Below are 16,170 nucleotides of genomic sequence, written 5' to 3'. Positions count from 1 at the left end.
TTATTTGTATTTATTCAGCCGAGGAAAATACGAGTGGCATGACAGAACTTGTCAATAGGAGTCGATAGACAAGTACATTCAACTTGATAAGTTTTGTGTTTCTTTTTGAGGTAGGGCTGTGAAAAGAAGCCTGAAAAACAAATTTGTGCTGGTGAATCCATACTATTACAACTGCAACACTGATCATGCATGTCTTCACACCAAACAATCACCCTGATTAGTTCACAAAGGACGAATTTTTTCATCGCTTCAGTGGTTTTCTCTACGAGATGATGATACAGTCAGGGTAAATACACATTTGTGATTAGTGAGTCGGGAAGATTAGAAGAAGTTGTTAGTAGATAATAAATAATTATCTTGTCTGTATGTGACAAAATTGTGGTTGTGTTGGACATGTTGCAGACGCGTAAACTATATCTTGGGTAAATACACAGCTATTTAGATTCTCAAGGAGCAATCTAGGCCTTACCCAGGTACTTGTTTTGGTGATGATTATAGCAATTTATGATATAAGACAGTATATAAGTGCATTAGATGAACTGCTTGTTCACTTTTAGAGAAATTACAATGTTATCATGAAATAAGTTGGACACCCTACAATTGTAAAATTTGAAGACGGATGGAATGTTGGATCTTGAAATGTTTTGTAGGCTACCATGCAATAAATTCAGAATTTAAAAGCTGGAATGTTAAGGTTGAATGTGCATCAGGGACACATTTCCTGGAAACTCAAACTTCTCAAAATCTTTCCAAATTTTACCCACAGGAAAACTTGCTTCTGGCCTTCTTGAAACAATAAAAACAAAATTTGGGGTTTACCATCTTGTTTTCAAGGAACATCAACAATCTTGTATTTTCCGATAGAGTTAACACAGTATTTGGCGGCCATATTGGATTTGGGGGCCATATTGGATTTGGTGGAGATATTGGATTCTAAAATGACTGAATTTTGATAACAATTTGACCTCTATTTCAAAGAATTGTTAGATGACCCTTGATTTTTTCTTGATTTTAACTGAGAATAGGTTGGAGTTTCCTTGAACAAAGTAACAGCAAAAATGTTTAGTTTGTTTCTGAGACATTTTGTGCTTTAATATTAAACAGTCATTGAGGGATGGCATGTTGGATCAGAAGGACTTTTCGGCTGTCATCATATAAGTCCAAAAGGCTTAGCCCTATCAACTTGTGGCATCAAAGATTATCTAATGCTCCCTTGAAAGTTGAATGGTAATAATTACACAGTGCTGTGTTCTCCCTACAATTCTCTCTCAAAACTGAGAAGGCTAATACATTAGTAATGCATTTGTAGTTGTTAGCACCGTAGAGACTGCACCGATGGCATCTCATGGGTTTTTGGATACTACAATGATTAAAAATGCAGCAGTTTGGATTGCAATTTTCCTTTTATCTACAGGGTGTTTAACCTAAATTTTACCTTATTCAGGATAGCACATTTACAATAGTGGTTTCATCATGTTAAAGGGGAACACTACTCCAGGAAATAGAGACATTTTCATAAACTATGGGTTGTCGAGGGTCATTTTATGATTTTTACATCACCTACAATTAGAGAAACATCAAGTTTATCTTATGCTGAAATAAGATATCTTTGCTGTCTGCAACTGTTTTAGTTATGTTGTCTATACATGAATAGTTTATTTAGGTTTTATGATAATTATTTTCATTTGTGTAAAAAGTTTATACATACAGTATATACCACTTTAATGAGCTATTTTATGAAGTGCATGATTAGGCCAAAAAAAAAATATATCTGGTTCTGGTCAGCGCGCGCGTGCCCCGAATACCCCTGTGTCGATCCTTTTTTCCCTGATAATTTTTGTTTTCCTGTTCCTTATTTATTCCTGATATCAGGAGAACAAGCAGCTGAAATCTACCCTACATGCCAAGACTGCTTAAATACAAAGCCTAAACTGCTTCGAAGAAAAAAAAGTTTTTCAAGAGATAAATATGATAGAACAGAGTATGTAAAGTGTCAAAAAAATATGTATTTACTAATTTGCAAAAAAAAAAAAAAAAATAGAAAAAAAAAAGAATTCGCATCATCGCACCACTTTAGAAAGTTTACCCTGACCAGAACCTGATATATATTTTTTGGCCTTATAGATCACTAGGTTTGGTCAGAAAGTCTTGACAATACAATATACTTACTGTTACTATTTCAAGCATTTCTTGCCTTGAGATGTAGCCATTACCATCCAAGTCATACATACTGAATGCCCATTTTAGCTTGTCTTCCAGCTTTCCGCGTGATGTTACACTCAATGCGCAGATGAATTCCCGGAAATCAATCGTTCCATCTCCATTCTGGTCAAACGTACGAAACACATGTTCTGCAAATTTTGATGCATCCCCATATGGAAAGAAATTGCCATAGATCTTTTTGAACTCATCAACTGTTAGGTGACCACTAGGACAATCTGGAAAAAATGCAAATTACGAAAAGACAATTATTACTTGATGGATGAGATAATGAATGCTGTTATGGCAATCAATCTTCATCTATTGAACAGACATTTGACGCCAGTGGCATATTGTCATTGCTGAGTCTTCAATTCATAGTATCCATAGTGACCAAAGCCCCATAACAATGACAGTGCCCTCTAGAATCTGAAAACATTACAATCAATACTGCCCCCTTGTGGCAAGACCTTTCTGAGTGACAGAGCCATCTGGTGACCAAGCTCTTTAAACAAACAAACAAACAAACAAACAAATAAATAAACAACACGAATACGTGAACATATCGTAACCTCTTACACCACTGGTAAAATATTGTGACGGGGACTCTTAAAGAAATACCCCTCCTCCAATAATTACAACATTAGTAATCATCTTATATCTATTGGATTCAATACTGTATATCTAAAGTGCCTTAATATACCTGCATAATGATCTATGTACTATTTTTGTAAAATTCAGTGTTATATAATTCATCAGTCATATACCAAGTGCCACGTATTCAAGATTTTTAAGCTTTTACTTGATATCTGAATTTCTTTGCACTTTTGACAAATCTTTCAACGTTAAAGTAAAATTCAATTATCAGCAACTTATGTGGAATTGGCAAATCTTGGTACAACATATGGAGAATATATTGTCCATATTTCTAAGAATTAATAGGACAGTACAATATAAATGTAGTTATACTTTGGATGGTAAATTGGAAATGAATGTGACATTTCGATCTGTCTACTACTGGCCTTGATTACGCATTGATTTAATTATTCAGTGTTGATCTGTCTGTCTGTCTGTCTGTCTGTCTGTCTGTCTGTCTCTCTCTCTCTCTCTCTCTCTCTCTCTCTCTCTCTCTCTCTCTCTCTGAACTGGCGGTTATGTTATCATGTTGGTACAACATAAGTTAGGAGGGGAAACACTGGTGACAGATTGGGACAAATATGGTAAAACTTGCAGATTTCCACACACTATATCATAACTTTGGTGAGACCTAAGTTGGCAAAATACCTGCGCTATGTACACCACTCTGGTTGATTCTAAATCACTACCTTCCAATAACAAAACTACTACATCATAACAAAGTCAGTCCCCAAAGGTACACCTTTCCTCCTACCAATCACATGTGATACAAGTAATGGAATTCACAAAACATGTCTAAGCATTGTCATAATATTCTTGACAACATGAGGGAATGAATTTCAAACTGATTTGTGGTTTCCTTTCCTGAGGGCACACACCAAAATTAACTTTGAAGACAACACACAGAGACACAGGTATATAAACATAGTCACAATTTTTGTTATCACACTTGGGAATGCAAGCAATTTTCAACATTATTTTTCTGGATGTTTTCACTAAAATTGACAACAGCAAGACACATAAATAAAGATAAAGGTCAGCATATGTATAAAGTAATAGAGTTATAAATGGTTTTTCAGTACAAGGTACACTTGACTGTTTCTGTCATCCAGTTATTCATAGTTTTGACCCTGGATTAATTGAAATTCAACTCTTACAAGACAGCAGCTCTCCCATGACAATAGACCCGGACATGTTGTATGGAATGATGTCTTCTAAATGATGAATAAATGACAGAATGCATGCACAGGTTTGCATATAGACAGTTTGAGATATTTACTTTGGATGAATGACTGCCCGTTCCACAGTTTATTACGTCCTGCTGAGCTATGAATGAAAGATAAGCCCATACGTTTCCACTTAGTGTTTTTGGAATATTAGCACTTATAGGGTGATCTTCCAAAACTACATTACACGATATCCCCTCGTGGAGGGTCTATGATTATACACACATGTATAGATGTATGTTCATGTTTGATACATACTTGTTGGAAATATGCACGTTTGACAGTCATATATATGTACATGTAATGTCCACATGTCATGCTATGCACTTGTTGAAACGGAAGGACACTGTACTTATACATGTACAATATACTTGGTGAAATGTTGTTATGTGAAAATGATTTGTCAATGTGCATAGCATCATAGACCCTCCACCAAGGTCTATGATAGCATGCATGACACATGGCCAGCACTACACTACACAAAAAGTCCAATTTACCCACCTTTACCCTACCTATGAACCACCTAACCACCATCTCTGTCCAGGGGTAGTACAAGACTCAGTACCACTTTTGACTGTCTACAGCCCCAGGGGAGAGATCACCAGGGGTAAATTAAGTCAAAGGTGAAACTTTGTCTCGTACTCACCACATCCTCTGCTAAAGATTTACCACGGTGGAAAGACATGGTCAAATATGACTTTTCATATAATGCAGGGAAGTAGATAAGGGCAATTAAGTGGTAGCCAGCAAAAACAATCAGCTACTTTGCAATTTCTTGTCGATTACTTGTCGGGAATTTGTATTTCAAACGTTTTTGTTTCAATGCCTAGAAATTCATTGTTTAGCAGACTCATGATTGGGTCTCCCTCATAGGTATGACTTTCTACTTTTTCAATTCAACCTGCTACTTTTGAAATTTGCCACATCCCAGATGACTGTTGTAAAATTTATCACTCCTCTTTGACTCGTAGTGATAAGGTCCCTTAAGTCACAGTAATAATAATGTAAATTTCTTATATAGCGCTTTCCCACTCTGTGCTCAAAGCGCTTTACAATTATTACCCCTGGCATGGATCTATAAACTGCAAAAACGGCCTGCTCTACTCCCTAAGGAGCCAACAATCCATTGCAGCCTCTATAAGCGCATGGGATAATTTAAACCATTCACATTGCAACCTCAGTCTTACCAGGTACCCAATTTTATAGCTGGGTTGACTGGAGCAGAATTGTGATTCAAAGCTTGCCCAAGTACTTTAGCCATTCAGGAACAAATGGCTGTGGTGATCGAGGCTAGAATTTGCAGATATTCCAAGCCACTCACTGTAACTAACTAGAATATTTCTTTTTTCTATAGATAGATATATTGCATATGTTAATTAGAGGTTGATTTTAGTCATAAGTAGTACAGTAAGAGATTGAAATAGTGATCACTTTAGGGGCACCGATTTTGGGTATAGACCCAAAATTTAACAAAATCCAATTTAATGGGAATTAATGTACAATATTGTGTATACAGCTACACAGATATGTTTACCCACAGGTGATTCGATATTGTACAGGGTGTACGATATTATGAGTAAGTTTCAAATCAGTTTCAAATAACGTCCCAGTCACAGCTATAGTTAGCTTTAAATGTCTAACAAATCATAGTGGAGAGAGTCTATGATCAAATTTAGACAGATGTATCAGGAAATGATGATGTCAAATCCTGCCCAGATATCATAAACATTCCATCCACTTAAATCTGAGTGCTGGATAACAGCAAATGAAGTGTGATTTCAGGGTAAGTCTACCATCGTGGTTTCAATCATATACATCTCTATGGCATTGGAATGTATATTTTGAAGTTTAAAACGTGAAATGTTAACTTTTGTAAAAATAGCTGTGTGAGTTTACAATGCATTAAATTCATATTCACTAACAGTATAGATCGCCTAATGACTTGGATCAGGTTATTGTAAATTGTATATGGTTGGTATATGGTTGGTTGGAGAAGCCTGTACTGAAACCTTAATGAAATTGTCACAGTGTGACTTGTCACACCTCCAGAGTCCTAGGCCTCCTGAAACAGATGTATTCTAAATTTGGACACCTACATGTATATGTATGAGAGATCTCCTGAAATACACGATGGACATGACCAACAGAAGGTCTCCAAATCCTTCCTGATTTAGGACAACTACAGGAGGTCTCCAAAACAATCCTGACTAGGACACCTACTGGAGATCTCCTGAAGCCATGCTGACTTAGGACACCTACAGGAGGTTTCCTAAAAACATCCTGACTTTGGACACCTATAGTCAATCTTCTGAAATAAACTTGACAGAACACCAGCCCTGCAAGAGCTCTCCAAGACCATCCTGACTTAAGACATAATATGGGAGGTCTCTATAAACCCTCTAGAAACCATCCTGACTAATAATACACCTGTGAAGAGTCCAACGGCAATGCAAACATCTTGAAACAGTGTTCTACATTTGGACACCTAAGGGATTCTGCTTAAACCAGACTCCTGGAACTGTTTTGACTTCAGACAACTATGGGATAGGATGGAGGTGGTGTCTTTAAATCTTCCTGAAAATCTTCTGACTTAGTGCACACCTATAAGAAGTCTCCTGAAACTATCTTGTATATGATCATTGTCCTTTTTCCTATAACATGTTTTACCTGAGGTTGGAATTTATAGGAGCATCTGAAGTAGGACGTCTACATGTAAACAATCCTCATAAACTATCACCCAGAATCCATAAACTTTACTATTTTTGAAGTAATATATTTCGATTGTAAGTTGTAAATTATAGTTGACCTCTGATTGAGATTCATCGTGGGAATTACAGTAAAGATATTGGATTTTGAGGTGAGGCTCATAACACATGAAAAATCCATTTGAATTAAGAAAGGTTAGACCCTTGAGACTCGTTGCTATAGTAATAAGAATTCTTCAAATCTCTCAAATTTGACATCTGAATGCTTGAGGTGGGTTAAGAAAGGGTCGGAGGAAAAGGAGGGTGTAAAACCCTCATCATTATAAAGAGTTAAGTGCCAAAAGACTACTTGGGTACATCTCCAAGTATCCTTGGCCTAAATTATTATTTAAATGAATGAATGAATGAATGAATAAATGAATGAATGAATGAATGGATGAATGAATGAATGAAATTCACCTGACCAGATATCACAACATAAGCTACATTTTCAAAGGACATGTATATGATACAAATATACAAAATGAATACAAAAGAAACAACGCAATTGTTACTTGATGTGAACCATGGAAATAGTTCAGCAGAACTAGCCAAGTAACCATGGCCCATACAATTGTTATCTGATGTGAACCATGGAAATAGTTCAGTGGAACTAGTCTTGTCCATTGCCCTTACAATTGTTATCTGATGTGAACCATGGAAATAGTTCAGTGGAACTAGTCTTGTCCATTGCCCGTACAATTGTTACCTGATGTGAACCATGGAAATAGTTCGGGAGAACTAGCCAAGTGTCCATGGCCCGCACATTTTTCACATCTGTATGCAAATCATATGCAAATGATGTAGCGATCGTTCTTAGCACAAGAAAGTGTGTAATCACACAGTATGATTTTGACAAAAATTTGCTATTTTGGACAAACAGAAGATTACAGAATCCCATTCTGCACAAATGCCAATGTGAGTTTTGTGCTGCACTTTAATTCACTTGCTGCACTTCTGAAAATACTGCCACAGAGAACTCAGCAAAGGACTCGTGCAAATATCCCGCGTGTGCCACACTTCACGCAGTCAGGCATCATGGGGTTGTGTCACCTTCACGCAGTCAGGTATCATGGGGTTGTGTCATAATACTGATTAAGTTTATATCTTACCTTTTAGGAATCCCTTGTACCATTCTTGTAATTCATGGTCATTAAATTCTGTGTTTTGTCGAAGATCATCCAGCTGCTCTGGTCTGAGTTTACTATTCTGTTTACCCATTGTGTATCAAATGTAAATAACAACAACTACCACCTGGAAGTGCACTTTCTTACAAAGACCACTCAGACTGAACGCTGACCTGACAGAGGAAAACAAAGAAAATCATATCACTATGAATAATGTTTTGTTGATTTTATGTTAGGGATTAATGTGTGTTTATCTGCACACATACATACATTCACAAATGTAGGTGCACATGGACACATGCAGAGAAACAGACACACACACATACAAACATACATACAGTTTACATACATACATACATAGTTTACATACATACATACACACATACATGCACGCACGCATGCACATACAAGCAAGTGTATACACATACATACACATATCTTGACTTTTTTAATATGGATATAGATACCACCAGAGTGTATATTGATAATTTTACTGAAAATAACACTTTACCTCTTGCTAGAGGGTCAAAATATAATGGAGATCAACTTATCCTTACATGCACCTACAATAATACACATGTTAAGTGCATACAATGGAAATCATGGTGTCAACCATGGAATTCAAATATCTCCTTCAAAATCATGACAGCTTATGTGAATTTTTAGCACATATTTTCTCTAGCTTTCTACACATTTGACGCAATTTTTTGAGTTTGTCGCAGAAGCTACACTCAGTCCAACTATAACGGTGAGCCAACTTGGAGACATGAACTTGAGGAAGTGTAACTGTAAAATTGGGGTTTGGTAAAAGAAATGACAAGTCCTTTTGTCTACATAAAACTTTATTACAAACATTTCAACCTCACACAGGAGGTCTTCGTCACGGTAGAGTAGTGTTAATAGTGTGTCAAGCTAGTAAAAGCCAGCAGTAGAGAATGAAAGTTTTTCCAGACACCTACAAATCCAATACAGTTTTCTGGAGTTTGTGCCCGACTTGCCTAGTAACCTTTCAAAACCATCTACCCTATAAATATCATTTAGGCCACGATGACATTGACGGAAAGGCTATATGTACATTGACATTATATTTACGAGTTAAACTGACACGTCGATAACGGTGAAAATATAATCATACTGAGAGGAAATATTGATAACAAAGCAAAATTATATCCAAAATCTATATCTCAATTCTCTGTTCTGTTAATATGAAGTCACTTTATTGTCCCTGAAATTGAAATATGAATTTTTCATTTTAGAATCCAAATATATTTTACCATTTGAATAGGATAACGATCCTGCTAACTTGTTTTGCCAATATACAATGTTAACACCAAGAAAAAGCATGATATTTTTCAATATGTTTCAAAAAATTAACATATGATTTAACAGAAGTTCTTTTGATAAGATTTGGCAGCTGAACATTTCGTTGTCACATAGTTTTCAAAAAAATTCAAATGTGTTTATTTATTTTTTTAGAAAATATAATCATTTTTTGTGTACAAGCGTTGGTGACTAATTCTATTAATAAGAAATCAAGGCAGTTAAAAACATATGTCATTTACAGTTGTCAAAAAAAGTATCAGCAACTTATTAAAGAAATCTAGGCAGCTATATAAGTTATATGTTATGTTTTTTTTCAAAAATTCAAAATTTATGTGATTTGATTATTTTTTAGAAGACTAAGAAAAATGTTATCTTTAGAACAGTGTTGGCAATTTATTCTGTTGAAATTTTCAAAAAATTCAGCTGTGAAATGTTTTTTTTAGACCGATTTCTAGTTTTAGGAATAAAACAATGATATTAGCAACTTGTTTTGCTGATAATAAATCCTGGCAGCTAAATATTTCATTTTCACTTAAGTTTTCAAAAACTTCAACTGTGAATTGTTTATTTTTAGACCAATTTCTATTTTTAGGAATAAGGTAATTCTATTGGCAACTTGTTTTGCTGATAGGAAATCCACGCTTCTAATAATTTTACTTTCAACTGCAATGAATCAAATGCTATGTTTATTTTTAAAATGAATGAATGAATAGTTTATTTATGTTGTCAGAAAACAGAATGACAGAGTGTTGCCAACGACGATATGTAATACTTTGATGAGAAAAGCAGGCAACCAAGATAAAGACTACAATTTCATTATTTGGAATAAATTCAAAATAGTTAGCTGATTTATTACTATGTACCAGAATGTACTAGATATTATATTACTTACATGTATGTTCAAGAGATTACTTACACTGGTGTGGATGCATATGGTATTTTTGCACTGCAGCGCAATATCGAAAACACTATACCTACATGCAAATGATATGCAAATAAGTGCACAATCGTTCCTTGCACATGAAATCGGGTTATTGCACATGGAGATTTTTACAGAAAGTTACTGTTTCAGACAAACATAGACAATAACAGAATCCTATGACTCACAACACGTGTTTCAGCTGCACTTCCAGTCCCTACACTCATGAAAGCATGACAGCAGAAAATACTGCAAGCACTCGTGCAAATGTCCTGAGTATGCTACACTTGTATTCTTGCATTCATGCATCATGGGAGTTTGGTTATATTATATTATATAATATTCTATTCAGAACACATGACTCGGTCTATTGATTTCTATTTTAGGCACTGAATGATATATCTAACCATATGGTAAATTTAACGAATAAATTGACCAATTACATTTTACATTGTCATTCTATTACAGAAATTTCACAAAAGTATTTTTGAGTGAATTCTGTATAAATTTAGAACACATACCGATCTTGTTGCCATTAGACAATCAACATATGTTTCAATATAATATAATAATTCCTTCTTTTAATAGTTTCAAAAGTATTAAACATGAAATGTTCTTCCCATTACTTTTAGCATGTCAAGAACAGATCTCCTATTTTAAGTTATTTTTACCTCCAATCAAAAGTTTGATCTCCTATATGTTAAGTAATTTCTTCTATTTTTTATTGATACCTTTATTTCAGTTACAAACTCATATAATGACAGTGAAAAACAAATATATACAGTACAAAATCAGGAACCCCCCAAAATACATATACACACACACACACACACAAAAAAAAAAACAACTGGTTCAAACTTGAAAAACATTCCCCTCCTATCACTATACACATTTATCATATGGACTGATATATTGCATATCTCATTTTCCCTTTCAAATCAAGTTACTTGATTCCCTAATGTGATGTAAGTAATGTTTCCTCTATCATGGAATAAACTTCCCTATTTGAAGGGATCTGATAGATATATGCCATAAAGCTTATGTTGACAATCAAGGTATCAGACCCCCTAGGCTAAGCAATTTTCTCCTATATTCAGGTGGTCTAGATATGATCCCCTAGGCTTGGTAATTTTCTCTTACATTCTTGTGTGGCCTAATAAAGCTGTCATGACCATCATAGGAAAAAATATACAGTGAAGATTTAGTGACAAAATCAGACTTTGACAATCTGTTCCATAGACAATATCCAGAAACCTACATTTCAAAACCTACTATTTCCGGTTGTCTTGTCAATTTTTTGATACGACAGTGCACACCATATCTTGACAAAAAACAGTATAAATATTTGTTACACAAAGTGTAAAGACTACCTTTTTCAGATAAAAGTTTTGACCTTTTTCATGACACACAGTACTAGAGATATCCCATGATTCATTCTGGTTTGTATCCTCTGAGGTTCTTCAGTAAAGCCAGGTTTATCTCCCATGTGTACAGAAAACTGTAGACTATTTGTGTAAAGTATGAAATCGTACTTTTAAGCATACTATTCTTCTCATATCCCATTTTAAATGATTTTGAAAATCATGCATTACTGAGAGAGGAGATAGGAATTTTGTAAAAAGTTCAAACAATTGTGTAACAAATCACTAAGAATAATTTGAAGTAAGACAAGGAGACACGAAGCACCTGTTAGCCAAATACAAAAGATATTGATTTTTGTCAATGGAAATGACAAAGGAAATTTACATGTTAACTTTTTATAGAGAAGGGCTACCTCAGTTTGTCATTTACCAAAATCATTGCATTTGTAGTACCTGCGAACTGGGACTGCTATAGCCTTTTAATGATAATTTTGCAACTTTAGACCTAATATCTAACCGTACTTATCATAGATAAAACTAAATAAGTTTTTAGATGGTTTACATTATTGTTAATATGTAGAGCAGAAAAAGTTATTAGAAACACAACCCTCAACAGTTCAAATCAAGGGGAGTTGTGGGTAAATTACAGTACTTTTTCATGACATGAGATCAATGGAATATTTCCTTGACATAGCTAATACTCCTTAGGTTGACAATTAAATGGCAATATAACCTGTACTATAATTAGCAGCTAGGGGGTCATATACTCAAACTGTTTGAAAGCAGAGTCAGACTAGAGTTTTCTTAATATGTCTCATTCATGGGATGTTTTAGAGAACATGTCCAGCATAACTACGATGTCTGTGTGGTCTATAATAAAAAATCAAATTAACTTTTTGATCTTATGCCACTTGGTTCATAAAACCGATATTTATTTCTAGTCATAATAATATGAATGGTACAGAGATCGACATAAAACAAGTTTTCTACAGTAAATATAATTGCAAGATAATTAAGTTGAACATTCTGTCAAGAGTAGTTTTTTATACAAATAACTTCAATAAATAATTATGTCCATTTAAAGGTTATTATGGAACGATAAATTTTATTACTCTATAAGTTACCATCAACATTTAATCATTTACTGCAGTGTAAAAGAGAAGTGCACAGATTTTTATTGATTTTCTTGGTGTATTCTAAGTTGAATGCTGTATTTCAGAGGCACTATTAAATGTCTTTACAGAGAAGGGTGTTTACATATTCAGTTGTTGATTTTTACTCACAATGATTTAGCTAGCGTTTTAATAATAGAAACTCTCGTAACAGCTGGAGGAAATCTGGTGAAACCTGCATGAATTACAATGTAATAATGACCTTGTACTCCCACCATACTATTCATGTACAATAATTGAATTACCTGGGTAATTCAGAAAGATTATGCCAATGTTCCGGCCCTTTAAAAAAAACATCAACTGACTTTAGAAGATATAAAATATGTTAAGTTTGATAAAAATACCATTTTAATAGTAGAGCAGACATACATGAACTCAATAACTGGTAGGGGATTCAATAGTAATGATCTTTATTTGTCCAAATAAATTTGGAAATTTGTTGAATAGTTGCCACTGAACAGCGCCCCAGTGTTTAAAAGCAGTAGGAAACCGGAGTACCCGGAGAAAACCTTAATTGTTTGGTAAGGTCAAACTTAATTTTTACTCAAATCCGGCTGGCACTTGGTGGGTTTGAATCCACTCTGCACAGATAATGAGGTATACAAGCTAACTGCTCAGCCATCAACAACCCCACTGCTGGTAAAATATGTAAAGTACGCTTCAATGACTGAAATATCTGTTATTGTTTGTACTTATATTACATGTACATATAGCAGTCTATGAACTCCAATGAGTAGATTTTATATACATTTGTACATGTATAACCCTCACTTGACTAGCCTGGAACCCATTGCGCATGGGGATTTTAAATTTTGATTTTCCCCAAAAATTAAAAAATCCCTATCTGCATGGATTCCAGGCTACATGTACATACATGTATCACTTGACAAACACACTGTGACAGTCAGAAAAGTTCTGGGTACTGTGCAGTCTTGGTAGATGTGTGAAATAACTTCAAAAGCAAAAACTGACAACAGTACCAGTGCATAACAGGGTTGTCTAGCAGTAGTAATGTTTCCACTGTAGTTGTAAATTTATATGTAAGCTGCTTAATAGTACATGTATTGCCATATCCAGTGACAGAATGGATTACAGTGATATGTAATACCTAACACTACTCTACTCGTACCATATGCTACTATTTTGGTAACTCTTGCAATGACATATACGAGTCACTCAATTTAGCCATGCTTGTAAACATAAATTTGGAGATATATTTTTGATAAAAAGGACATTTTATATCTAAGGGACCCAAGAAACATTTATTTATACCTAGCATGGACCTGTAATGGCACAATTGTTCTTCATATGTCTTTCTTAACTCCTTGAGAAGATTAATCCATTAATGACATAACATAGACAATCATATGCCTAAAATCAGCTACATGTATCTTTCATTGTTGGCCACATTCTGCCACATGTCAGCTTACACTCTCTCTGAGAACCTAACATTTTTACACCTGGCATGGACCTGTAACGGCACAACAATATCTCTTCCTTAACTTCCCGATTAATAACATGATGATTCTTATTGTACACCCTGTATCACTTCCACTGCAATTCAATAGATACAAACTCAAGCAACTTATTGAACCCAGGCAATAATCTTCTGTATCGACACGCCCAGCACACTTTGGCCAAATATGGGCAAGTGAGGTACTTATTGATATCCGTGCGCTCAGTGATTTGGTTTTGTTAATTTCTCCACTATTTAAACAGTTTCGAGAATACAATAATATTTCACTGCCAATTTATGTGATTATGTGATTCAAACGATGTTTCCATACCACTGCATGGGGTATACGATAAAACCTTTACGTCACGGATATTGGTTTTGTGGACCTCAGTAGTAATAGCTTATGGGTGCCTCCTAAAACCAGGCGCTTCTGCTGTTTAATCTCATCTGCAAAACCCATATCCGGGCTGTAAAGATTAATATGTTTGAAGTCACATGTTTTTTTTTTACTATTGGCCACCTATATATTCTGACACAGCCCAGCTTAACCTTACTCACTCATATGAGGAGCTCAAATCAATCATATACATGTATGATCCTGGATCATTTGACTGTCTCTCACTTTCTGTATGTGTTCACTGTTAGTTTGTCTATTTTTACATACATCACACTAATATCAATTCATCTTTGACATACTGCAGATAATGAAAAAAACATTCCAGTTAAACTCAGTGGTCACATGTGGAGTGGAAATAAATCTGAAACGGAAACCGTGGTGACAGGGAACAGACAAATGTCTGAGATTCTGGTATGGTCCATGCCTAATAATGTTTCATTTTGATAAATAAATCATTTTGCATTAATAAATTGGACACCTTACTATCTCTGCATTTGATTTATGGAAAGATGTTCTCATTTATTGAACAGGTTCTGAATTACGTTGTCAAGGCTCTGAAGAGAAAGGAGAAAGGTGTTGCCACTATGAACTTTGTAAATGATACTATAAGTAGATTGATGATGGAATCACACATAGGGTATATAATCGTCATGGCTCTACGGGAAAAAGATGTCACCCCTTTGAGATTTTAACCAATACACAGTCTAAAGTTAGAGGAGGGCACAAACAGGATAAAGAAATTAACTAAAATGTACAAGAAAAAGATATTACTTCGAACTTTACAAATAGCTAGATGGAATCACACACTGAGTACAGAATTATCATGACTTTATTTGAGAAAATTCTCATGATTACTTTGAACTTTGTAAATGATACGTTGTCTGCAAGCTAGATGAAACCATAAACAGGGCAGAGAGTTGTTATAACTCTATAAGAAAGAGATGTCATTGACTCGAACTAAATCTAAATCATACAGGTAACTAGATAGAATCACACACAGGACAGAGTTGTCATGGCAACTTGAGGAAAGCATGTCATCACTTGTAACTTTCTAAATAATACTTTAATACTGAAACAATACTAAAAGCTAGTCTCAGACGAAATCACAAGTGGGGCAAAGAATAAGGAAATAACTCTGTAAAGATGTCATTGATTTGAACTTTGTAAATGATACAAGTAGCTAGATAAATCATACACAGGGTATAGAATTGTCATGGCTCTGTAAGAGAAAATAACCATTGCTTAAAATTTGTTGATAATGTAGAGTTATCATAATTATAGCTTCCCATTGGCTTTCCAGCACAAGTTTAAAGTTAAAACTTCTAAGCTATCTAATGAACCCTATTACAGTTTCATCCCCTTCACTTTCCAACAGTTAAACTCATTTAAATAATTTGCGCTATTATGCATGCCAGGGATGAACAAATCCACTGGTCCTGGGTCCAGGACTAGCGATTTTTTTGGGCGGACCACACACATTTTACCTTGTACCACTAATTCTTTCAACAGGACCACTGGATTTTTTAATGCACTTGGGACTACCAGTTCACAAAATGATTTGTTCACCTCTGTATGCTATAAGAATGCTATTAGAAAGCTAGCAAAGATGG

At 34.9% G+C, this 16,170-nt stretch overlaps 1 protein-coding gene across 3 annotated transcripts in view; it reads right to left on the bottom strand.

Moving 5' to 3' along the window:
* Positions 1–16,170, bottom strand: part of LOC144445460 (neurocalcin homolog) — a 158,496-nt gene that overhangs the window by 6,058 nt on the left and 136,268 nt on the right. For all 3 annotated transcript variants that reach the window (XM_078135017.1, XM_078135018.1, XM_078135019.1), the window contains 2 exons: positions 7,918–8,105; positions 2,170–2,438 (listed from right to left, as the gene is read on the bottom strand). In XM_078135017.1, coding sequence (XP_077991143.1) covers positions 2,170–2,438; positions 7,918–8,026 — 378 coding nt within the window. In that variant the 5' untranslated portion in view covers positions 8,027–8,105. The remainder of the gene's footprint in view (positions 1–2,169; positions 2,439–7,917; positions 8,106–16,170) is intronic.

This window comes from Glandiceps talaboti, chromosome 14 (assembly GCF_964340395.1).
Source record: "Glandiceps talaboti chromosome 14, keGlaTala1.1, whole genome shotgun sequence".
Taxonomy (NCBI): domain Eukaryota; kingdom Metazoa; phylum Hemichordata; class Enteropneusta; family Spengelidae; genus Glandiceps; species Glandiceps talaboti.
Note: the sequence above shows the minus strand (reverse complement) of the source record. Positions and strands in the feature narration are given on the sequence as shown.